The sequence below is a fragment of the Aythya fuligula genome, chromosome 2 (assembly GCF_009819795.1).
Source record: "Aythya fuligula isolate bAytFul2 chromosome 2, bAytFul2.pri, whole genome shotgun sequence".
NCBI classification, from domain to species: Eukaryota; Metazoa; Chordata; class Aves; order Anseriformes; family Anatidae; genus Aythya; species Aythya fuligula.
This window is the reverse complement of record NC_045560.1, coordinates 80,851,777-80,878,618: the sequence shown is the minus strand read 5'-3', so window position 1 is coordinate 80,878,618 and position 26,842 is coordinate 80,851,777. Positions and strand designations below refer to the sequence as shown.

The window sequence follows — 26,842 nt, the reverse complement described above, 5'->3', positions numbered from 1 at the left end:
AATTCAAATTTAATCAGCTGCATAGTTGTTTCATGTCACATGCCTCAGGCAAATAATAGATTTGATCATGGTGTCCCCCCCAGAAGAAATCTAGAGGAATAGTGAAAATGATCTTCTCATAAAGTTTTCCCCAAATCTTGAAGAAGCAGAGGCTTTCCTCCTTGATGACCAACATGTTTACATTAAAGCCCATGGAGCCAGTAAGGGGCAGAACTAGGCAATAACAGCAGGGCTGCTAAGGACAGGCATGTTTTCACATCTGCATCCAAAAGCATCACCAGCAGGTTGAAGGAAGCGATTCCTCCTCCTCCTCTTTGACACTGGTGAGACCCCATCTCACCAGCACTGGAATACAGGGTCAAGTTGGGGTGTACCCACTACAAGACAAATTTGAAAATACTGGAGAGGGACTCTGTAGAGGACCACCAGCATGGCCAGGGGCTGGAGCACAGGGCACACAGAAGATGCTGAAGGAGTGAGACTTGTGCACCCTTAAGGAGCCCAGGACTGCTGCTTGTAGGTGCCTAACAGGAGGCTGTAGAGAAGATGGAGCCAGTCTCCTCTGAGGTAGCTATTGCACATCTGTGCTAGAGGCAACAGAGGCAGCTTGCAACACAGGAAATCCTCTTCAGATATGACACAACTTGTATTTTCTATAGTGAAGATGGCTAAGCACTGGAATGGGATGGGTGAACAACAGGCTGGGGATCCCCATCCTTGAAGTTACTTGAAACTCGACTAGATAAGGACCTGAGCAACCTCATTCAACCAACTCTGAAGCTCACCCTGCTTTGAGTAGGGGGGGCTTAACCAGAAAAACTCAGAGGTCCCTTCCAACCTAAATTACTTAACGATTCTTGATGCCACGTACCCAAAGGACATCAGCATCCTCAGTGACAATTAGGTCACAACTGTTGCTCCTTTCTCAGGAGGAACGTTAATACAATGACTTCTTACCCTGCTTAGAAAACTATGTTCTTGCTCCTTCAAAGATTTAAGTAAAGAGGAAATACAATTAAGATTGGAAAATAAAGGACTTATTTTCATGGCAAATATTGAACATTTCCCAGTTATTAAAGCAGGGAGGGAAGGGGCAGGCAAACAAAGGGGAAACTAGGATAAAAATCTAATTTTAGTAACACAGAAATAGCTAAAAAAAATAAATATGACAGATGGCACTAAATCAGAAAAGAAAGTGTAAGTTCTCTATTATTTAAAACAATGGAGCAAAAAATGATTAAGAATAAAATTTTACCTCACGATGTCATTTTCTTAAAAATGTATGCAAGCACAACAAAAACAGCTTCAGCGAGGATGACAAAAGTCCATGTCTGGTACCTTCTCTCAAAAACTGGCAACACCAAATTCTTAAGAAATATACATACAAAATCCCTAACCTCTGTTGAGAAACCCTTTATTGCTATTCTCTTCTGGTTTTTAGAGATTTGAGTATGTTTTTTGTCACATTTCCTCAAACTTTAATTGCTTTTTAAAGCCATAAAAATTTTTGACACCTACAAAATTCTGTGGCAACAAATTGTTAACATCTCAAACACACTGTGAAGTCAAATTCTTTATTTGCTTTGAACCTGTCACTTGGCAAGATGAGAACCAGGGACTATCAAATGAACTGATGAGAGGGAGCATCATTTCACATCCACCTTCTCCCAACCACTTCAGATTGGTCATGTTTTTAATTCCTACCCCATATTTTAACTCCTACCCCATGGCTGAAGTGTCCTAGTTATATTTAAAGGCATTCCTCATAGTTAAACTTCTTTCGTCAAGCTGGTGGCCTTGCTTCACATCTTTTTGTTTTCACATTAGACTGTGTGGACATAAAAGCCTGACCTTGTAAATCACTTAGGATACTGGTCTAACACTGAAATTTTGAAGGCCCCATTTCTTAATAGAATTACTTAGAGGTCACTGCAAACATCTTTGTGTCACCAGACTTCAGGTTTATCTCAGACTTCAAATGTACTCTGAAATATACCCACTGGTGTCATACGGACGACTCTTAAACGAAATCTTATATATTTTGTTAGAACATGTAAAGTTTTTCGTGTCTTTCAGGACCGAGCCCTGGAATAACTGCATTCAGTGCTGTGAACTCACATGCAAGTCTGATGTCTTTGAGTGGGATTCCAAAAAGGGGTTGCAGACAGCAAGGGCAACGGTGTCCTTTTGCCAGTGCTGCGGCATGGTTCTGCCCTCTCTCATCTGTTAATCTCTTCTTCCTATGCCCCCGCACAATACTAACAGTGACCCTGCCATTGTTCTGGAAAAGGGCACTGTGTAAGCTCTCTACAATATAACTTTCTGAGCTGCTGAGTGTCATGATCGTGCAGATCCTTAATGAAGCTGAACTGTGCCACATCAGCTAACACCAATCAGTTTTACACCACCTTTAGAAGTACACAGGAATAAAATTATATTAAATATTTAATCCTCTTTTTTTTTCTTTTAAAATAGTTAAATTGTAACACGACAGAAAAAAGTGCTTCTTGGTCACGTTTCTGCATAGCCCCTAACAGGCTGTTGAAGAAACCAGTCATGTCCCCTGACATCTCACCCACCAATAGAAAACAAATAAAAAACAACAATGCCCTAAGTTATTGAAAAAGAAAAAAACAATCAAATTGTGAGCAATTATACAGGAATAATAAACTTAAACACGACAAAAATATTTGCAAAGGGATTTAAAAGTAGCCAGCACTATAGGCATATCAGCTTACTAAAACGAAGTTAAATTCTTAAGTTATTCTCAAGAGTTTCAATGGAATTCAGTAAACAGTATTTTATTCATCACAAAGCATTCTCTTTATGCTGTCTATATGATGACAAGGTTATAAAAACGCAGGTCCAAGATTCAGGTTTGAGGTTCAGATTTTTATATCATCCATCTTTTTTTTAACATCCATGTTTCCCTGATCTTCTCATAGGCACATCATCATGTGGATTTAAACACAAACACAAACATTCTTCAAACCACTTCAGCCTAATACCAAAACTTTTACAGATTATTCCCACATTTTAATCCCAGTAAGATATATCCCCTCGAACCAACACATCCCCCCCTATTTTGCTCTTTAGCCAGACACTACAGCACTGTACTATTGCATGCCAGCCAGGAGGTATACTACAGCCCAATAAAGCAGCTTACCCAAGCAGAGTGAAGTGTGCAATGTAGCTAAGTAGCGCCCAAGTATGGAAAAGTTTTTTTTTGTTTGTTTCCCTCAGAGTCAAACCAAACTGAAATATAAAATTGTTCAAAACTATTTTTTTCTAAAATGGGAAGTGAACCTGCACCATCACCTGAAGTCTTTGCTGAACTAATTCAGAACTGAACCAAAACCAAAATTCTTCTGATTACAGATCAGAATAATTGTTGAGCAGAAAATTTGCCAGAGGAAGTTTCCTTATCATATGTACTTTACATTTCAAAATTTTACATTTTCCATCTTGAACTGATACAGACATATCAATCATTATTGATCTGAAGAAACTGAACTGACTTGAGTCAAAGTCAGATACAAATCAGATCTGAACCAAACCTGTTCTTCACTCTTCTACTTTTTTTTTTCTTTTTTTTGGTGTTTTTTTTTTTTTCTTCTTCTTCTTTTTCAATTATTGGTATTTTTCAAATATAACAAGTCCATGTTCTTGCACTTCAGGAAACACAATGTTTCTTTCATTTTTAAATGAAATATATTAAAATTAGCAGTTTTCCACACAAACATTATTTTAGAGTAAAAGGGAAATGAGGCTAAGCAAACACTTCCAGGTAACCACTGCCTAAATCATTCATCATTACACAGTTGACTTGTTCTGCTTTTAGTAGCATGGAATTATCATGTCCTCTGAAAAATATTTCTTACCATCATGGTTCTGTCTTGCAAGGACTCTTTAAAGCACCCATCCTTTCAATATGTACACCTCAAAGCCCTTTTAAAAATCTGAATGCTTGTTATTAAATAGCAGGTTTGAAAATCTGACCAGTATTATTCACTTGATGGCAACAAGAGGCAATGTCTTAATCCAATTCAAGCATGGGATAATGGGGAAAAAAAAGAAAAAAACTGGAAGTGAAGGTGTTGTGGAAAGCATGGGATATGGCAGTTTCACAGAGGAATACTGGATTTAGAGGAGCCTGGTTCAAACACTGTCAAGAAACAGAAACTTCGGATTCCTGGGGCAGGTGCATTTGGAAAACAAACCTTTATTTTTACCTGGATTACTGTGAAGAAGCAGCAAACTCAATAAAATGACAGCCCATCAAATGACAAAAACTTACTCTTGACTGCCAAAAAAACCTGAGGGTAGAGATCTGGTACTCTAGACAGACAAGCAGATAGTCATGAAAGCTTTTCTTGACAGAAAGGCATATTGCAGGAAAATTCACATAAATGTTAAAAAAACATAAATCTGATCTACAAATGTGAATCTGATTTTTTTACAGTTCTTACACAGTGTATGTTTAGATTCAGAATTTTATAATTAAATTAAATTTGCATGGAATAATGGAGCAATGCCTCAGATTTTTTGAAAAAAGGATTTGTTCATAACTTGGTTAGATGGGGAACTGTTCCCTAACTTTTACAATAACCAAGACCCAAAAAAGATATCAGGATAAAACAAACAAACAAACAAAACCACCTCAACAGGAAAACACAACCACTATATACTATGCCAAGCCAGTAAAGTTCGGTTAAAGAAAAAATTCAATATTCCAAATTATTTCTACTTTTACAATAAAGATTAAATAAACCGTGTCCAAGCTGATGTTTTCCCTTAATACTCTAGAGGAAAAGCATATTTTAAAATGTGTTAAGTCTTTCAGATTTTTTTCTTCAATACCAAATCTTTTGTATTAAATATTAAACCACCTGACTTTAATTTGTAAAAACAACAAAGCTTGAATGAATCCTCATGTACGTGATCACTCTGGACAATGAACACTTTATTCTTTTTATTATTCTACTTATTCTGCTTTTACAGCAAATTCTACTTAACATACAAATTCTTTCATCAGACTTTCATGTACAGGCAACCATTTGCAAGCATCATCCACATACTCACACACATAGATAATTTTGGAAAAAATGAATGAACGTTCCCTGATGACTCTGTGGGTTCCTCCGTTGAGTGTTGATGCCTGGTTATCATTGTCTATAAATGTGACGGTAAACCAGATGATGTCACCCCACCACCAAACCCACAAGGAACCTGTAGAACTGAAGTGACAGCAGACACTTCACTTACTTGCAAGTAGACCAAAGTTGTGCAATAACTGCAGCACACTAATGAACTCAAACCCAGAATTGCTTAATTCCATGATTTCAAAATAAAGAGACTATTTTTCATTTAAGTATAGTTTAAGATTTTTATTTTTTTTTTAAGAAAAGCACCATTAGGAGACAAGTAAAAATTTAATAAAGACCTGTTATTCACTGGTTAGCTTCCTTACGCTATGTTGGCAATTCATCTTGGATTCAACGACATGACAAAAACTGCTGCCAGTTCTTTAGTAACACAAGCACAAGTAGAACTAGGTAGCAAAGGTAGCATTTGCCTACTGTTATTGTTAGATGAAATCAAACTTTCAGGTTCACAGCCTGAGTTACTGTTACACCAATCTTCCTTTAAATATTTTTATTAAATACTGCATGGTCTGTGGGGACACAAAATCTTGTCATTAAATCTCCTAACACTAGGAGAATTGTAATAATATATGCTATGCTACACCTTTTTGTGTATGTGCGTGGATTCAAACAGGTTTAAAGAAAAATGCATATTACTTGCACTACCTACTCATTTTACTAGTTAAGAGAATCAGTCACAGTAGCATCTTCACCTGAAGATGCACTGAGTAAGATTTAAAGAAATGGACTTGAGACTAGGAGAACATAAAAACTTTTTTAGAAAAAGGAAGCTTGTAGAGTGTCGTAAGCGGAGGCCATGAACCAAGACTGCGGTGCTAGGCCATGCCAAGCTGACGAGAGAAAGACTCTCACTAGCATTTCTGTGAGGACACACCAGCTACAAAGGAGACCCATGGAGCCACCTTCTACTCCAGATGCATGACAGCCATTTTATTTTCAACAAGTCAGAGCAATTTTTGCTTCTAACTTCTTTTGAATTTTGTAGCAGATGTGTTCAGGATTCAAGCACTCACTACTAGAGCATGTTTAGGAGGAAAATAGGAGATTAAATTAATTTAAATTAAGTAATAAAACCTCACCTTCCTCAGGATGGGGTGATTCATACCACTACCTGGAAATCATACCTGAACAGGATTACAGTCCAGGAAACATAGCTACACAGCTTCCTGCTAAACAGAAAGGTATAAGCATGCTCTCTAGTTTCTCAGAAAGGGCAGACTTTTGTCCATGATACCTCAATGACTACTCCAATAGAACACGACAGCAAAACACACTCCCAGCACTAGACTATCCCATTTCCCAATCCAACAAGTGACAGAAAACCTCTGTTACCTCCCACCTTTCCTACAATACACCAATACACCTAGAGGATATCAAAGTGAATGGAAAAACTTGAGAAAAGACAGACATATTCCTACTGAAAAAACATGTTAAATTTAGCCATAATGGCCTATTTTGCAATTACAGATATATGCAATAGCTTACACCTAATTTATGTAACCAAGCAGAGCAGAAGGAGCATTTACAAACTCAAATGCCTACTATGGTTGCGCAATTGGCTTGGCTCAAGATTCAATGGCACTTCAGTATAAATACGTAAAATGAAGTGTATCACTGGTACCATCCCTAATCAACAAAACGCTTACATCCAGGAATTATTTTCAATTCACTCCATTTTCAAGAATTATGTAGAATTTGGGAGGTATAAGGACTGTTCCTGATCTTTGAAGGCATGCAGTATTTTCATTTATGTTTAGAAAGTGCAATAAAGCTAACAAAAGACCTTGTATCCTTTTTTACAGTCTATAGCAAAAAGAAACTCAATGTAAAAGAGAATACATAGCTTGCCAGACAATTTAAGTATCCCTAATGGATATACACATGCCTGCCGATAGCTGAGAATATGGGCAAGATGTGGAGTGGCAAAGAGAAAGGTGTTAAAACAACAAACACAAGGAGTGTTAGTACTTAAAATCAAATGTTGCAAGAAATTTTAAAAGAAAGGTAAAGTAAAATGTTTGTGTGTGGTTAATACTTTTCCCATTTCATCTGGATTTCTTTTAAGTCCAAAATGAGCTCTGAATTTTCCAGATTCACCCTGCCTAGACTTGGGATTACCACAGGATTTTTATTTTATTTCATTTTATTTTTTAAGTTTCTTGTAAATCTTCTCAAGCAGCCTATTGATTAATATTGATGTATGTAATAAACACTTTTAATCTCTCTTAAGGAAAGTTTTTAATATGAATGAGAAAAAAAGGATGTCACTGGGAGGTCTGAGTTATGTAGCTGGCCAATTCTTTCATTACATGTGTAATCTACTCACATTTAATGTCATTAAATTATTTCCATCAAAAATAAAAATCTTGCAGCATTTCTATAGCAGTGGTTCCCAAACTCACATGTCCTATGGCAAAAGTTATGAGAAAGTAGAGGGAACACAGTACTATATTTTCTGTTGTTTCTCTTGTTTTCCCACACCAAAGAACAACCCTGAAGGGTTTTGAGGGAAACCTGTTAACTGTGACCTACAACCCTGTGTTTTAGCAGCTATCATTTTATAGGGATGAGATAGAACACAGTGAAATACACTGTTACGGTAACATCTACTTACATATGGTAACAGTTTTAATTACAATAAATACTTGCAAACTGTTGGAAAAAAAGAAAAACAGAGAAACAGGCATGTAATCCATATTAATAACCTTGCTACTAGTTTGTGCATTAATGAAGCCACAAGAACACTACAGATGAGGTACATACTCTGACCACCCCATTTGCAATTGCTGACTTCTATATCTTCCACATTTTGTTTCAAGTTGGTATTTCATTAGATGAAAAAAAAAAAGTCCACAATCACTCAGTTTAAGAAAATAACCCTGCTATCAGCTAATATAACTTGAGAAATGAAACATGGCAAGGTTTTCTAGATTGAGAGGGTGCTTTTTTTTTGTTTTGTTTTTGTTTTGTGATTACACAAAAAAGTTAAATCAATCACGGGAAACAGCAAAAAGTGTAATCTACTTTCTTCTCAACATGGAATAAGCCACAAGGGAGCACATGATTTAATGACAAGAAGATGTATCTGATAAGATAATAATTTGCTTAAGGAGAGATCTGGGTTGCGAATGCAGCTGTTCCAAAAGTCTAAACCCACAGGCAAGAAATTACTTAGATTTTGTAAGAGCTATATCCATAACTATTTAGATAAACTGGTGACAGACCCCAGAAAAGTACATCAGATAGAGAAGTATAGAACCAGGGATACACTATAGTATTGGAAAAGAAAAATAAATAAATAATAATAATAATAATAATAAAACAAAAACAATCAAACAAAAAAAACAGAAAGATTTCCACAAACTACTGTTCATAAGACTTAATAAAAAAGATTTTAGTAAATGTCCAGCTCAACACAGCATCTTCCTTTATCAGTGACTCACTTGAGAAAAAAATATATTTATCCTGATTCAGTTCATTTACATGATTGTTTAGTTCTTATTTCAATTTCCATCGTCTGACCTGGACAACCTGGATGCCCAAAGCCAAGCACATGCAGGACTGTTCGTAGCCTTCATTTCTCATATCAGAAGTCTGGCACTGCTTCCAAAACCCAAGCTCACAGAGGGAAGCCTGCTCATATTTTGGTTTGATTACATTGCCTTCATATATGAGGATTGCCTAGAACTCAAGATGAAGATGACTTATTAGCCACAGAAAAATTAGACAGACCCACAATGATCCCTGCATACTGTGATGTGCCCCTATCAGTACTATCTAGTCAGTCAGTATCAGGTTCAAAATCAGAATTAACTGCATTCACTTATCCTGGAAGGTCAGCTCTTTTTCATAGGAAAACACAAGCACCTAGCTAAAATAGCAGAGAGGTATTACCTGGCAATTTTCTCTTATCACGGTCAATATTACCACAAATCCATCTGTACAAGTAGACCCTAATGCCTGTATTTATCCCCACTGACGTATGACTGCATGTGTAGATAAGAAAACACCTGCATGGATCACTTAGCAGGATCAGTCTCACAGCAGGGAGAAAAAGCCAGTAAGAATGCATGTCTTCAGGACACTGCATGCTTTCTCTGTTGAAACACGCAAACTAAAAAGCATGAAATGATCTTGGCTGCGACGCAGTACACAACTGTCTGAGTAACTCCTCTTACATTGGCCTTGGTACCTTGACACCAAGTTTTCAATATGCTAGGCAGACGATCCCTGACAATAACCAGCCAGCTTGCATTCTTCTCATCTAGCAAGGAGTCGTCAAGGCACAAGCAATGCTCTGCTGACTTTTGCTATACAGATGTACTTGTTTGGTTTAGAAATTTGTATAGTAAATGAAAGATAAATAGATTTTATACACTTGCATCTTTCTCTAAACTTATAAAAAGCGGGCCCTTAGTACTTACAGTGGTGTTAGGTTGACAAGTCCCTCTTGCACAGAATATTTGTAAGGACACCAGCAAATTAGTCACCTCAATCACAGAACTGAGAAAGGGAAATCTGACAGATGTTGGCTACATCTCTTTATAGGAGATGCAGAAGAGCAGCTGTTACTGTCAGGATTCGGAAGGATTTCTTGTGAAAGTCAGTAGCAGATGTCACCATCTGCTACTGCCCTCTCTATGAAATAGAGGCAAAAGGGAGACTGAAAGCTTGTAAAAAAAAAAAAAAAGGTAATAACAAGAGAATTCAAGACATCCAAGCACATTTACAGCAAGCAAAGAAACCCCTTACCCCCTCCTTCCTGGCAAAAGCATGATCCAGTTGCACAACAAAAGCAAGGAACACTCCCCATTCTCTTCCAATCATGATTTCTTTTCATTTTAATCTTGCTACATGTACTTTGACAACCTTCAGCCTGCAATCTAACACCTAGCCATTTCCTTCCTGGCTGAAAGAGATCATAGAAATGAGCAGTTGTATCCTTTCCCTCTGGCTACACAGCAATGGTCTGATGACAACTGCTTTACCAGAGCTGGTATCAGACAAACAAAAATTCCCTACTGAATGATCTACACAATGATGTCATGTGTGGAGGCAAAGTATTTATTACTTGGAGAGAAAAAAACAAAAACAAAACACAACACACAACAAAAAAACAAAACTTCTGTTGCATTGTGTCAGGAAACATGCAGTACATGTTTGTACATCTTGGCAGATAAAGATCAGATGAGGCAAGCAATGAAGTGGTTAACCAAATTGGAGAGTTATCTCAGACATCCAAAGGCACATCTTGTAAACCTGAGAAAACTCTACGCAGAACCAAGGAGCAAAAGAGTAAGAGCTTGTGTGGGAAGAAACAAATGATACTGTCAACAAGTAGTTTGCTTTCTTACTCAGAAAAAAAAAAAAAAAAAAAAGAAGTTATTAGTGAGATCCAGAGCCCAACAAAAGAACAGGAACCTTTCCAATGGTGTAAAAAAGGCTTGGATCGAGCCCCAGCTTTCCTGAAAACTAGACTTGCTAATTGCCTCACTCTTCCACTGTCAAAACCGTCATCTCACTGAACTGAAATACCTTTCCAATATTGCTACAGGGTAGATATTTCCAAACTGGTAATACTGGGAGCCACATTCAACCACCAATAGAAACTTGCTGGGCACCAGCTTCCCCATTTGGTATTCCATAATGCTGTTGAAAAAAACAAACAAACCCCCCACAATATCGTGTGTCCAACTTTCTGACAGCGTGTGTACAAGCTTTCTGTACAAGATCGCCCACTGGAGCCTGGTAGGTCATGACTTTGGAGCTGGCTCTCTAAAGTACGATAGAAAAAACACCCTGTTACAGTAGGTTATGACATCTGGCTGCAAAAGAGAACCAGGGAGGTTCAGCTCTATCCTAATGTACACCTCCCTGATTTTTCTGGGAAGACCTTTTTAGGGTTTCATTCGTATGCTTGATTTTGGAAACCGAGACCATCTTGTAGCATACTAGCACTGGTAGAGAGCATTTTGCTTTTCAGATAATGTTTAGACAATAAACTTCAGAAATGGAAAATCCCACTATCCCTTGGCATGGCCATAAATCAGGAAACAATTGAGTTATACCCAAATAAAAAGTGATAACAGCAATCGAGAAACCAGCTTTAGCAAGGTGTATTGTCAATGCTGGTCTTTTCCCCAAAATAGGCAGATTACACTCATCTGATGTTACCAGACCATCACTTGAAATACTATGCTCAGCCAGAACAAATCAACATGACCCTGTTCACTTCAGTGCAGCAATGCTGATTTGTGTGAGAAGAAAAACATGTACTTGTTAAAAAAAAAAAAAAAAAGTGACTGTTATTATACCTACTGCCCCTCATTTCTTAAGTAGAAAATTTGCAAGGGAAGTACTACATTGCCACTTATTCTACTCCATATGAGATTTTAGATAACGTCCTCTGTTGCTACATATGTATGTATCTCTTGAGCATGGATCCAAGTATTTCTGCAATTTGGTAACAGTGTACTATTCCCAATTTAAGATGCAAGGCTCAAGTAGCAGGTTCAGTCTATCTGGAATTTATCACTGGTGATTTTTTTTTTTTATTTTTTTTTTTAAGTCACAGGGGATATCAGAACAAGAAACACCGGACTTAAAAGCAAGCCCAAACAATGAGCTTAAGCATTCAGATTTGCAGTACAGTGTCACATCTTAAGAGCTACTCCTGATACTGTATTCTTCTTGTATGGCATAAAAGCAAGATAAAAGTAGAAAATCAAACAAGCTTCTCAAGGCCAGCACTTCTCTCCAGTCTTCATAATTTCAAAAATATGAAACCTCTTATAGTAGACTTAAGCACTCTCTACCCTTATGAACTCTGCACAGACTTGCCTATATTATACAGGACACGTGAGATTAACTACTGGATATCCTTTCCAAACTAAAATTGTGAAAGCTAAAGAGAAGGATCAGTATTCTGAAGTAAGATGTGTTGTTTGATTTTTCCTATACTGCCCTTAGAAGAATATGGGTTCAACAAACAAATAAAAAAAGTGTTTCCCCTATAAATCTGTAAGGCAGAAAATCTATTTTCTAACAGTTCTACTTTTTTTTTTTTTTTTCCCTCCAAGTTTCCCATTGTATTGCACCAGGTTTACATGTTGTAGTTATGCTTGTATTTTTCAAACCTTTTACATGTTATTTGAAGGGAAACATACCAGTGAAGAATTATGCAGGTGCAGTGATAAACCATGGTTCAAAGATAAAAGATATTATTTGTGTATTTCCCTTGCACTAACTGATGGCTCAAAGATGATGTAAGAAGAGCTTTGTTTTCCTGTTTAGCTTCATATGCAGCAACTTATACAAGCCTAACAAGAGAAATATTTAATTTAATAATAAAACTTATTAATTTAATAATAAAAAACCTTATTAATTTAATAATATTTTAATTTAATAAAAACTTATTAATTTAATAATAAAACTGAAGTTTTTCTCCTTCAAAATGGCACAAATCATATATGCTCCTGTAATTTCCATCTCATCCTATAGCTCTTTAATATGACAAGAAATCATGCCAGGTTAGTATTTGCCATTGCATTTCCCCCCCCTTTTTATGTTGTTCAGGTGGTTTTTATTGCATCGTTATAACTCAGCAATTCGGACATTAGTTTACATGGTGCACCACGAATATACTGCAGTGAACTGTTTAAAAGAAAGCAAAGTATTAGGGTTTCTCAATGCAACAATTTAGTGAATTTGATTCTCTTTTAATTTTAAACTCATACTGACATCTGCTCCAGTGAGAAGTGCTGCACCAACTTTTGCCAATGAAGATTTGATGCATCACTTACTGTAAATGCTGCCTACCCAGTGTACTATAAGGTTTTACAGCTGTGACTCCCAAAGACTCAAATCTCTATTTAAATCCTATTGAAATTGACTCTTTTTTCCATATTTTTTTCCAAACAGTTGCAATTATGGTCTATTTTATATTTGTAAGTATGAGTAAAATTATTATATTTTGTGCCAGGCTATAATTTACATAATTGCATTCCTGTAAAGTTTGAATTTATTTTTCAGTTAAAAACAGACCACAATAAAAGGCTTCTGCACTGAAAATCCAGTTGTGTGTGTTAATTTAAAGTTTAATTTTAGAGTGTTTTTTAAGTCACGGTATTTTAAGGGCGGAGGAAAGCTGTCATTGTATAAGGGGCTTTTAATCAACTGTGGACTTTTTCACAAACTAAGTACCAGTATTAATTGTTCATAAAGAGGAAAAAGGATGATAAAGTGGAGTTTAAAATGTGTTGCTATTAAGGATTAAAAAGAAAGGTATTTTAAAGCTATGTGTTGAAAGCCATCTTGTCAGAAGGTAAGGGTAATAATCCACAAGTTTCCAAAATATACTGGGCTGTACTCATTATTCTAATGAATTTAGAGGGTCAACTCTTTATGTTCCTTAATTTGGTGTTTATATACAAATAAAAATCTTGAGTACAGATCACACTTGAAATTGCATCTGTTATGCAGTTGCCCACCTAAATGCTCTGGAGAGCACTGATACACAAAATCAGTCACCTCAGCCTCCCTTCAGAGCCAGAGGGCTACAAAACGGAATATGGTGCTTGAAGGCGAAAACTGTTATACTGCAGACTCTGAGACTGCCACATGAGTGCTACATTAAACACAGTCTGCTGGCTACCTCAAGCCAAACACCGTCAAGCACAGCATTTTGGCAAGTTTAAATGAAACCTGTGGATGCATTGTTTCATTTTTCCTGTCAGATGCACACAAATACAGGAACAGTTTTACATGGATTTTCTAACCTCTCCTGGGACTTTCATGATTGAAGAGGATGCCATTCACAGCAAAGAGATTGTAGGCCTCTCGGAAGTTCACCACAATCCAGTAGGCATACAGTTTTGCTGCCCCTACAAAAATAATTTGAGACGTTACATAGATCTGCTCCACTTGTACACAGCTCAGACACACATACAGACAGACACAGACACATATATGCATCTCTCTTCCATGCAGGGTGAAGGCCATGTTTCAGCAACGGAGTGCGCTAGAATTCGATTAATTCCCTAGATGTGTCACATTTCATATGGAAAGAATATCCAGCCCAATAAAGAGCAGCTGAAGGGGAAAATACTCCTTTTCTGCACAGCCCCAGAACCAGCCAGGAAGTGTTAGGGCGCTCTCTCACTTGTTTTCTTATGCACATTCAAGCATAGCACTTTTTCTTTTACAATATAATTAACACAGCCAGAGCGTGTGAAATACACCACTGTGGTGACCTCTGCTAATAAAAGAAGTGACTTCGGAGAAATAAAAGTGAAAATCTGGTGCCTTAACACTCAAATTGATTTGAAACTTTATCACCAAAGTCTTCCATGCGCATTGCTTTAATAAGTGTTTCAAATTTAATGCAAGTTCATGACGGAAGAAACGAGCTCTTGGGAGTTTTTCATTTAGGCAACAAAAAACATGAAACCTTATCACTTCAGTGGTATCTTACAGTCCTTTGTGAGGGAAGAGCCACCCTTCCCCCTTCTCCGTACAAGAGCTCTCAACTTCTGATCTGAATGAACAGAGTCTTGTGAAGTGAGATGGTAATTTCCAACCCCCGGGCAATGGCAGCAAATACTTTTTATATAGTAATTCATAAAGGTATGCCTCTCAACATGTCTAGTCACTTTAGCTCTATCGTCATTCTAATCTCACACCCAAATGACTTCAGCCCTGAGACATGAGAAGGGAGAACAGACAGACAGACACTACTGACACACGCATCAGCGAGCTCTTACCATAAGGCGATCTTGGGTAAAAAGGGGTGGTCTCCTTCTGCGGGATTTCTTGCACTTTTCCAAAAAGTTCACTAGTGGAGGCTTGGTAGAACTTCACAGAGTTGATAAGGCCACAGGTCTTAATAGCATCCAGGAGCCGTAAAGTGCCAACTCCATCAACGTCAGCAGTATATTCTGCTAGGTCAAATGAAATCTTGGGGGAGAGAAAGAAAAAAACACCAATTATGCTAGGAGAACCAGAACATGCAGTGATCATGTACAACCAAACAAAGCAATACATCACTTGTCACAAACCATCTAGACACTTTTGTACAGAGTAGATGCTCAGTTTACAGAAGTACCCTCGAAGGATTTCTAAGAATAAACAAGTAGCTCCATAAATAGCAGAATCAAAAGACTGGTGTTCCCTGATCTCTCTCTCTCAGGATCATTTTCCCATGTGAAGTAAGGGGTAAGCCTCCCCTACAGTGGGAACGTTATCAGGTGCTCTGTCATTTCCACAGCTGCCAATTTGCACAATATTCACTTGGGCTTAATATCTTTTACATACTTGAAATTGGTTAAAATTGGCCAAAAGTATGTAAGATAGCATGAACATTTATGAAAAAATCCTTGTTTATACCACCATCAAAAAAAAAAACAAACAATGAAACCACACAAGGGAATGGACATTTAGAGCAACCTTCTCTGTGGCCCCATCAAAAGGAAGAATTACTTCAGGTGTACCTCTCTGGCTGATAAATGATTGACTTTCCTGAAACAAGCTCTACAGCAATGGCAATGTTACAGCCTTGTTATATGATCCAGTCCACAGGTTAGAGAGACACTACCAAAAGCAGAGTACAAACCTACCATGCCCCCTTCTTCAGTGTTCACTGACAGGGCAGCTACGGATGGAGATGGTAAATGCCCCTCACCCAACAGGCTGAGCTATCACAGAGAAATCAATGGGAAACTTTACACTTGCCAGGTATTTTTTCAGGCTCTCTGAAGATTCAGACAGATAGCCCAGTATTCACTTCTCTTCTTAAGCTGCTTTCTCTGCTCAGTAATCACTGGGGGTTTGATGCTTATTTACACAGCAGATGAAATCAAAATAATTAAATTATTTTTCATTTGCACTTATGGTTATTTTAATACAAGTATAAAATAATCTAAATTTTATTACTGTTATCCAAAATAAAAATGTTCTCACATAGCTTTGATCTGAAATAGCTATTGGTATGAAAACAAATTTAACTCTCTTTTTTTAACCAAAAGAAAAAAAATGAAACTTGATACTTTCTATGTTAACCTAGTATGACACAGCTAAAACTATGCACTGATCTACTAAAGAAGTGCTGAGCATTTTTGTTTTGTTTAGTTTTAATTCGTCTGCCATAAAGATAAGAGTCACTTAAGGCCTCTCAGCTTCACTGTTTGAGTAACTCTTCTGAAAACATCTTAATGAATGGGTCATACAATCAGTTATGCACTAATGAACAGGAATTAGCATATTCACCCTTCAAATATTTACAGTGCCTTCCCAGCCCTCTAAGAAAAGGCAAAACAACAATTGTAGGAGAACCAGGAATTCACCTATATTAACATATTCTTCCCCCAAAAATAACCTGCTAAAAACATCTCCTCAAAATGCAAGCTTTGTTTGCATATTCTACTACATCAGCAAATGGTACATGCACATCTCAGGTGGTCTTAAATGAGCGATCCCACATTATAAAGCCTCGTCAGCAAGGCGAACAAAGAGCCTGTAGTAGCAGTACCAGGGGTTGCCCTCGCTGGCTGCTGCAGAGACCAGTTTCACAAGATCCGCTTTTCCCTATTGCCTCAAGAATGACCTCAATCTTCACCTAGAAAAATCACTCCCTAGGGTGTGAGGTAATTCTGCCTTCACACTGGCTGGGCCTGAGTGTTCCCGAGCAGAAACCGACAGCTTTGTGCGGGTTTGGTGTTTTTGTAATGTGGACTATTGTTCACCAGGGACAGGACTCAGACCGCTAAACTCATTTCATTTTGGAGTGCAGGTTAGACCAGAATGGCATTCAAGAAAATGAAAAATGGTTTTATCCATTAAAAGCTCCAGCTCCAAAAACACGGGACTGTTAAGACATTTTGTGCGGTGTAACTTCACGCTGGGTTTTAATTTGATTCTAATCCAAAGTTAAGAATGTAAAAGTTTTATAAAACACCAGGTCAACTAAATAGTTACAAATGAAGCAGGGCAGATCGTGAAAAAGTGCTAAGTTATCCATTAGCCCATTATTTCTCTTGCTGAACATGTTATTTTGTGCAAGACCAGCAGGAAGATTGAAGTTATAAAATAAAATACACAGGGACCTCATTAAGAGAAATGTGCAAAAGTGTACAAGATACAGAAGGACAGGGGTTGTCTTACAGAAACCAACTGCGGAATCGGATTCTTTGCTTGTGTACTTAGTTCAGTGAGATTTATCTAAGAGTAAAAACTTCATGGAAATGACAGTTCGTAAGGGCAGGTGCATAAAGGTTAAAATTCAAGCCTTCCTTTCTGAAAGGTTAAAGATTTGTCCAGTGGAGAAAAGAGCTTAGGTAATACTAACAGAGTAGAGCTTTCACACAGCCTAACTTGTGACAACTATCTTAAATGCCTGAATTAGGAAGCTCATCTCTGTGTACACCACTGAAGACAGTGGCAAATCAGCAGAAAACCTAAAAGAGATGCTCTTGATCATGCTTAGCAAAAACCATATCCACACTGTTTTTCAACTTACCTCCTTAAGAGAGATGCTCCATCCTAGCCTCAGAAATCCCAAACTAACAGTTACTGTCAACTGCATAAAGAAAGCAGTGTACCTAACAACTTTGAGGACAACTCCATGAGTTTCTGTAATGACTGGAGTAGGAAAATGAAGCTTCTTTGCCTGTAAGAAGCTTCCAAACTGAAAGTTTTCTCAAAAAGAAAAGCATGTACCCAATACTCATTTGCCCTCTTTGGACAGACTTTGTGACAAAGGGACAGTGGCATACCAACAAAATAGAAATTGTCTACTTGGAACATCAGAGTGAACGTGGAAGTGCCTTCCCATGTACAATGAGGACACGGTGCTTTTGGAGCTGTCATAGCTGATCTGGGGAGGTGCTGTGAATATATACACTTATGATGTGCCTCTCCTTATTCCATTCACTAAGCAGTTACTCCATTCAATAAACAGTGATAACACCATCATTAGAAGCGAACAGAACAGAATGGAGATATTTAAATTTTTGGTTAAAAGTGCTTCATTGCAGGTTTTCAGGTTCTGAAAACCCTGCAGAATTGGCTCAGAGTATTAAAAATCAATCAGGAGTTTTATACACTGAGTATCTTCAGTTCGTATGGGTTTTACTGCGAGACTAATCCCTAATTGTTGTACGATTTAAATACATTCTTAGGCAAGTATAAATTTCTACAGCAAGGCTTACCCATATGATGATAAAATTTTCAAGAAAAGACTCATTGGTTACAATGCTTCTGGAATCACAGGACACAATATGAATACACTGAATACCACATTGTGTTTCTTCAATCAGGCAGCTTCGAGAAGGACAATGAGTTTTGAATATATTTTGAATGTGAACTCCTTTTTCTCTCCATGTCTTTCTTTATAATTGCCAGATTCGATCTCTACACAAGATTTGAATTTAATAGAGCAATGTTTTAAATATGATGTTTCCCAACTGATCATTCAAAACTAAGCTTAGCAAGGTCTTTAACAAGATTTAAAAGCTTACTGAAAACTATCTAAATGAAAACATATGGGGCTTACCCTCCACAAGAACACATTCCTATCATGTGTATGAGTACTATATATATGCAAGCCTGCAGACTTTACAGTACTTGCTTCTGACCAATGCATTGTTAACAATGGTGATATTACAAAAATAAATTTAGCATGCACATAGGTTCAGCTTTGAGATACTTAATTTCCTTTTGTCATTTAAAACAAACCAAATGATGGGCTACAATCATACTACCTATTTGCTTTCTAAAAAAAAAATAAAAAAATAGTGTGCACTAGCAGAATATGCTCTAATGTTCTACCTAAGGCAGATAAATAACAATTTGAAATTTCATCTCCTTACTGCCTTCTCAGTTTGAGAATATGGGATTTCTAGAAGGCCTGTGTTATAAGAGGGAAGCTTATGAGAAGCCCCAGGAGGAAATAGGATAATATAAATGTAAATTGTTATTCTTCCACTGTAAAAGCAAAGGTGTCTAACCTAAATATAACACTAGATGAAGCATCTTTGCTCTCCTGAAAAAACTTACAGTAGTTTTCTTTAGATTTATCAGAGTAGAAGATGTATATCAGATATCTTTAAACACAGAGAAAGGTTTACACCTGAAAAGCAAATCACAAAGAAGAAAGACCGCTCAGAAACCGCTCAGGCCTTACAGGTTTCATAGCAGTTACTTTTTGTATTCTTTAAAATCAATTCTGTTTGCTTTGAATATTCAGTGTGCCTTCCACTGCCAATAAAAACCACTGGGATCACTTATATCATCTCAGTAAACAAACTGCTCAACCCCTAGGAACAGGCATTTAAAGCATAACATTCCAGTTGCTAAATCTAACACAGAGTATGGGCCAAGCATTCCTGTAAAGTCCTAAAACCACAGAAAAAGTCCTAGCGATTTTAGGAAATCTAAAGTATTTGGGGAGAAGTGGAGGGTGTCAACGAGGATGGGGATCAGCCTATACACCTACAAGAACATCAGGTAAGCTTCCAGGAGAACATGACAACTCCTCCTGCCTCCAACCCTTTAACTCAGAATGAATGAGTGCTTAACTCATTGCCCTCTCTCTCAATAAAAGTAGTAGTTGAAAGACACACACACACACACACATATATATAGTAGTTTGGGAGATTTTGGTATATTTTTGTTCTACAGAAAAATGGCCAATTCAATAGCTCTGATTTACTTATTGTTAGGTTACATTCTTGATATATTAAAGCCCTATTCAACTTCTTAGTAAAATAGACATGGACTGAAAAATGACTGAAAACTTTGATAAAATGAATGTTTTTTTGTAGATAGATCTTCTTTCCTATCTCCTTCCCCATTCTCTTATTAATAAAACAGAAATAATAAAGTGATCTGCATAAAATTAGCTCAATGATTATAAGCAAAAAATTAGCAAGGAATAAGTTTCACAAATGCATGCAGAACTCAACATTTCTTCCTAAAATTCATGCTAGCCCAAGCTATTCACAAGATTGTTGCAGCAAATGAGTGAAGAAAGAAAGAGTTACCAGTATTTCTTAAAGAGTTCATATCCTCCAGGAAAACAGGGATTCTCATACTTTGTGTGTGTGTTTGTTTTAATGAAACTTTAGATCTGGCAAACTCTAATTTTCAAGTTACTGGTGAGGTAAAGGAATAATCAGTGGTACTGATAGAAGACCAGGTTCTCTGCCATTCCCAGTGCATTGGTTCAGCTCCACTGCAGCTACATCATACTCTGGGCTGCAGGCTGCATGACCAGAAAGACTTCTTGAAGTGGCTAGAGGTTTGGTTTTTACATCAGTGGGATAGTATTTCACTTTCACTCCTAAATGAGAAGACCAAAACCAAGGTGCAAAACTAAGCTATTCACTGCTTAGTGACCTTAAATCATGGTCTTCATGTTCAATAAGCGGTCAAACTGCAACAGACTCTGCCCTCAGGAACCAGTTCAGTCTTTATCATGTAACCCCAAAGTGGTTTTAATCACGTGAAAAAAAGAGGAGCTTGAACGTAAACTTGTTCATTGCACCGAACACACACATGCTTTTGCACCCACAAAAAGGCACAGATGAGGAGTCCAGGTCATCCATGGCTCCCCACCATTCATTTCTCCAGGGATATGGAGATCAACTGATATGGAAAAGCATGGGGAGAAAAGGGTGAGAGGAAGCAGAAACCTCACAGCAACAGTGCACTTCTAAGTCTGATAAAAAACTCAGGATAACAGCAGCAAAAGCATGTATCATCTTTCATTATGTCCCAAAGGGTCAGGCACTGTAGAATCCAAAAGCAGCTATCCCCTTCCAGCTCCATAAGCACTAAAAAGGTCCATGCAGCTGAGCCATACTGCTATTGCCCCCATGAAATGCAATCAGACTGCCTGGAGCCCCCAGCTACCTTGCAGTTGAAACACCCTTTAGCACACTTTTCCCAAAGGGGCAGCAGCTTTCCCTGTGCAACTGAAATACTCAAGGATTTTAGCAAGAGGCCCCTAGCACGCTCCACAGTGCATGCCCATATGGCAGCTTCTGATGGTTTGAATTGGGAAAGTTCTCCTTAGAACTTCCCTCCTGATTAATTTCACGTTTTGATGCAAACTCTCTGAAATAATCTCTAAAGAGAAATATCCTGGCATTATTATAACACGTTTCATTTTTCCTTCTGAAAAACTACTACTTTTTCTTGGGGAAAGAAAGAGAAAATATTTAACCCAAAGCAGAGAAAAAGCAAGGAGAAACACTCCCTAAGTAGTTAAAATTTTATTTATTGAACCAGTATACGAGTTGATAGCTGGATTCATTATTCAGCTTCTATAATAAGTGGCTCCTCAGCATTCCCTGGCCATCTGCAGGTGCAGTTGTAAATCCAGCTCACGAGGTCACCACATTCACCTTTGCATTTCAAGCAGCCTACCGATAGCTGCCTGACCACTGAAGAACCACCAGTTACCTATTATTTTTAGGTTTCAATCCTACAGTCCTTAACTAGAAATATCCATTCCCTCTGAGGTCTATTATAGTAAAACAAGGTCTCCTACAGACCATACAGTTGTTTTGGCCACTGACTATGGACTGAAGGGTGTGTTTTGGAACAGCCCTCTGAATAGATATAATTTGTAAATTGTTTATCCTTCTACTCTTTGATGGGCTAATTTACTGCGTTAAGAAAATTTAACAGCCTGGATTAAAAGAGATTTGCCCAGAGAGAGGTCAAAAGACAATGTACAGTAGTTGTAACATAAAAAAAAAAAAAATAGAATTAGATATTTGGAAAAAAACATTCACAGTTTGGGTAGTCTAACATTGAAACTGGATGTCCAGAGAGGTTGTGGCATCTCCACCCTTGGAGATGCTCAAAACTCAGCCAGACATGGCCCTAAACAACATGCTGTAAAAGCTTGTTCTGCTTTATGGAAAGTTGGTCCGCATGACATTCAGAAGTTGCTCCTATATAAATTATTCCACAATTTTAACAAAACAGGGAGATTGCATTACATCAGCGTGTTTCAATGTTCAGATACATAGCACCAAATGAGTAAAACCGGATGCACAATGCGCAAGGACGAGGCCTGATCTTGTACAAAACCAGCCATTTCTACTGGGGGCTGCAGAGAGCTGTTCACAGAAACTTTTAGAAGTCACACAGTCCAACTTGCTATTCATCTTTTCCACAGAAGAGCTTCAGATACAGGAATGCTCAGATCTGATAATCATAAAAAAAAAAAAAAAAAACAACACCAACGTGGAGGAGGAGAAGGAGGAGGGATATTGCAGAACATGAGATTCAGCATGGCCATAAACCTTTGTCACAAAAATGTAACCTCGCCATTATTTTTGCTTATCTTCTCATCCATTTGTTATTAATTTGATGGAACTGGGGAGTTGTCAGGGTTATGTGATGCAAGGAATTTATCTTGCAGAACAATCTCCAACCCACTGTTCAAAGTCTTTAGTTTCAAATTACAGAGATTAGAAAAGAAGCTTTTAAAAAGAAGCGTCGATTCTTTCCTTCTTTTCAGCACCGTTTTTTTTCAGGGATACTTTCAACAATATACGTGTTTACCCAAGTTTTTAAGCACAAGGAGCATGCAGCAAAGTCAGGATGGGTTTGGATGTTTGAAATTTTGCAACTTCAATGGCTAGTGACATTATAATACCCTAAAAGCTTTCTTACATACTGAAGTCCAGCTGTGCCAGAAGCTTTAAATGCTATTTAGTAGAAAGACAAAAAGGGGCAACTTGCAGAGTTACTAGAGAACATTCAAAGGGAGATGTAAAAAGATATCTAATTCATTTTGCTTTATATGTACCAAGGGAATTGAGAGCTATGAATAAAATGTGTGCAGGGAACACAGTCATTTTGGAAGAAATATCACCATTTTTTATTCCCTTTCACATATAAAGAAATGAATTTAAAGCATACGGGTTATTTTAAAATTCTAACGTGACAAGTAGGTTATACTATTATTAAAATACATTTATTTTACTTCTGATTTTTTGTTAAAAAAATTCCATCCTCGCTTCCTTAATCTTTTCAAAATACTTAGATGTTGTGCACAGTGGTGATAAAAAACATCACCACATGCAAAAACAAAAAAAGCACACTAAAAAACAAACTTTCAAAATCTGTCTTCTGTATGATTTTGATAGACTTTCAGTGGGTGGCAAGAGAGATATTGAATTAAAGCAGTTATCTAATATGGTACAGCCTTGTTGACAACAATCTCACCTCTCTTTTTCTTCCTATCCTACAGGACTGCAAAAACGTGAGTTAATACAATGGACCCTCATTAATACTGATAAAACTCCTGTATTGCCTAGAAGCTAGAATTTCTCCAAATAATTTGCAAATTTCATTGCCTGAAACTCTTTTAACTCCTACTGATGCATCAGGTAAAATCTCACAGGTTTATGGACACTACTGGAATTCTTGCCTTTCAGCCAAAGAAAAAAATCTACCTTTTCAGCATTTAGTATCTATCACTAAGAAAATTACTTCCTAGTCTGCAATTCCTCATTCCAAGTAACATCATTTTAGAAAGCTTAAAAACAGTTTGAACAATCGTTTCTCAGGTACACCCAAAGTATCAAAAATGTTTCTCCCTCCATGACAAAATAAACTTAAAATCATATTGCATATATGATTTGGATGGAGATTAGGACCTTTCTTTCTTGTAAGGGTATTTAACATGGAAATAAAATGTACTGAACAAATATAGAACCTTTGCAAAATTGTTCTTCAGTTTTTTCAAATTCAAGTAAGTACAAACTTAAAACCTGCTAGAAAATTGAAAACATTTTTACAAAATGATGCTTGGTTCCTTCCAAACACAAGTGGAACTGAGGTAACACTGCCTGGGGAATGCTCTTAAACCACAGCAAGTGCAAGATAAAAGCAACTTATCTTAGCTCTCTTTTTCTGTCAGCTATTCTAAAAATCAAATCACTTAATTCGTCACAGTCTAGGAGCAGACAGATACCTCCGTTCTGACCACACGTTGCAGCTTGTTGCCTGGTGGTGCTTCGCTTGTGGCTGAGCTTTCCAAACAGGTAGGACTTCAGGGAGACAAATGAGAACATGAAACCTTGAGGAAATAAGCAAGTGCATGCGTGCACGCAGAGAAAAAAATGGTAACTTTTTGTCTTGGGCAGAGCTATCTAAGGAACATCCTCTGCCCTAAAGTATCTGGGAAGGTTGAGAGTCCAATGCTTGCATGAGGGCAGCAGAGACACCGAGTACTCCACCTCAGCAGGCACACAACATGCCTCTGCTCCATGCACTCAGTTTATTCTTAAAGTACTCAAGGTTTTCACAAAGATACCGCCCTTGGAGAAAAAGAACTATAAAAACACATCTAAAAAAAAGATGAGTGCCATTACTTCAAACTTATTCCTAGTCCACTCACAGGTGCCAATCGCTTAGTCTTCATGTTACACCTCTGTGGACCTAGGTCTACTTTGTTTTGCCATAAAGCAACCAAAACCGAAACCAACTCCTCTTTAGCTAGAACATTATCAGCATACCACAGACTTCTGTGTAATTAATTTGAGACTTTTATTCATTTTTACTGTGCGCGTGAGGAATTAAACTGTGATGGCTAATTGCATGGGGCAAATTTGGATGGACCTGTATGTACTGGCAAAAGGCAGGCTCTCACAGTTGCCATCTGCAGTTCCTGCTCCAGTACAGTTCCAGTGCAGCGGAAACAATGAAGAGTGCATAAATCTGCAACAGCAGGTCGAAAAAATAAGTTTTCTTTTTGTTTGCTTTCTTTTTGGAACAGGGCAAGTCATTGTCTTTTCTTCCAATGCATAAGGTCATCTTCTGCCAAATGTTACTCCAAAATCTTACTCCAAATTTTACTCAGAAAAGGACAACGGTTCAAAATCAATATATTTTTTTTTTTTCATAAAACCAACAGCATTCCTTTTCCTTTACTTGTTCTTGAAAACAGCTGACATTTAAAAACATTTTAAAAATAAGTACAACAGGCTGATATTTATACTTGCTATGAAAAAAAAAAAAAAGACTGAAGTCTTTTAAATTTAAAGTACAACCAGTGAACCAGAAGAAAGACACCTCACCTTGAAATGCTAAAACCAGTGAACTCTAGTACATAAGCACTGACACCCTCACCTGTAATGCATGTACAGGCACTACATATGATTAATTTTAAAACCAGAGTATTAATAGCATCCATGAATACAGGTAGCTGATGATGGTTTTGTTGAGAATGATGTAATAAACCTGTAGAAACAGCTTTCAGTAAACTCGCTGTTTAGTAACAGTGTAGTAACACCTAATTTTAACTTTCCTTTTCAGGCAAGGTGTGGATAGCAGTAATTACATACCTCAGAGTGGACTGTGATTAATTCTTCATCCTGTTTAGGAAGCTACAGGAGAGGAACACACTTTTGTCACCACTGCAAGCGCTCAGATTTTAATGTGTTTATACTTAAACACCGTAAGCCTTACTTCTTCAGTCGCATCCTTTCAGGTAGAAGACTGTTGTTTTCTATGCGAAAGTAAACCCTCTGAATTCAAAGTCGATCCCTTCATAAAAAGTTCTACTTAATCAACCCATCTGCTTCAAAAGGATGTGGGTGGCTAGCTAGAAACTCGTGGGATGAGTCAGAAAAAAACGTGTGTCTTGACAGGTATGTGGGGGGTGTGGGGAGAAGGCTAAGGGGCAGAGAGCTTAAAGGGATGAGAACCACTGGTTAAACTTTTACAATTATTCTTCCCTTTCCTGAACAAGCAGGATGCTTCTCTCAGGAAACAAATCATAATCTGACACATTTTCTGCTGGCATCACCTTTGTCTTTAATTTTTTGTGTTTATTATTGACTACTAAAGCCTGTTCATTACAATTCTTAGAAAATAATGTAGAAACATTGATTTTAAGAGGCAATTTTGACACTCACGAGGCATAGTGTTAATAAACCAAAGAAGGACATTGGTATTGACTTGTGTAATGTAAGTCACAACATTAACATCAGCTTTGTTTTTCACCTATTTGGAGCCACCAAGAAAAGGAATAGCAATAGCAGCTGCTCTTCACTTGAACTTAGGAGTAAACCATTCAGGAAATAGGGATGTGGTAGACAACTTATTTCTTAAAACAAGTTTGGGAGTTTCCCCCTCTTGCCCACGTCAACAAATACTATACTACCTTCATCCACCTCTCATGCCCTGAGAGAGCATTGAGATTTTTTTTTGTCCCTTGCAGTGCTAGAACTGAAACAAGACCAACTTAGCACATACAAAGCAGTATTCCTTCTATATGAGAGCATGGTATCCAATGTGCCAGTAAATACACACTTTGAGAAAAATTTGCCTGACATTATAAACTGGTGGAGCTTTTTCTAAGTGAATTTTGCAGCCTCAGGATGAGGCATATGTTGGAAAGGCAATGGTGACAACAAGACCGAGTTGCCAAAATGCAGTGAACGAGCCATTGGACACTGTCAGTGGGAACATCAAATTTCACAAATCAGGTGAAGTCTATAAAACTGTGTACAGTTGCATTTAATTTAAAAAAAATGTACAGCTCAGGCAGTTGCCATGTCTCTATTGTATGCAAATATTTTATTTCAATTAGCACTTTTCAATCACGCTTTTCTTTTCCGAATGACTCACGGATCTCTCAGTCAAGAAGTGGCAGGATC

General features: G+C 37.5%; 1 protein-coding gene across 1 annotated transcript in view; it reads right to left on the bottom strand.

Moving 5' to 3' along the window:
* Positions 1–26,842, bottom strand: part of GMDS (GDP-mannose 4,6-dehydratase) — a 403,977-nt gene that overhangs the window by 236,838 nt on the left and 140,297 nt on the right. The window contains exons 5-6 of the mRNA XM_032182378.1: positions 14,927–15,119; positions 13,943–14,047 (exon numbers count right to left, since the gene is read on the bottom strand). Coding sequence (XP_032038269.1) covers positions 13,943–14,047; positions 14,927–15,119 — 298 coding nt within the window. The remainder of the gene's footprint in view (positions 1–13,942; positions 14,048–14,926; positions 15,120–26,842) is intronic.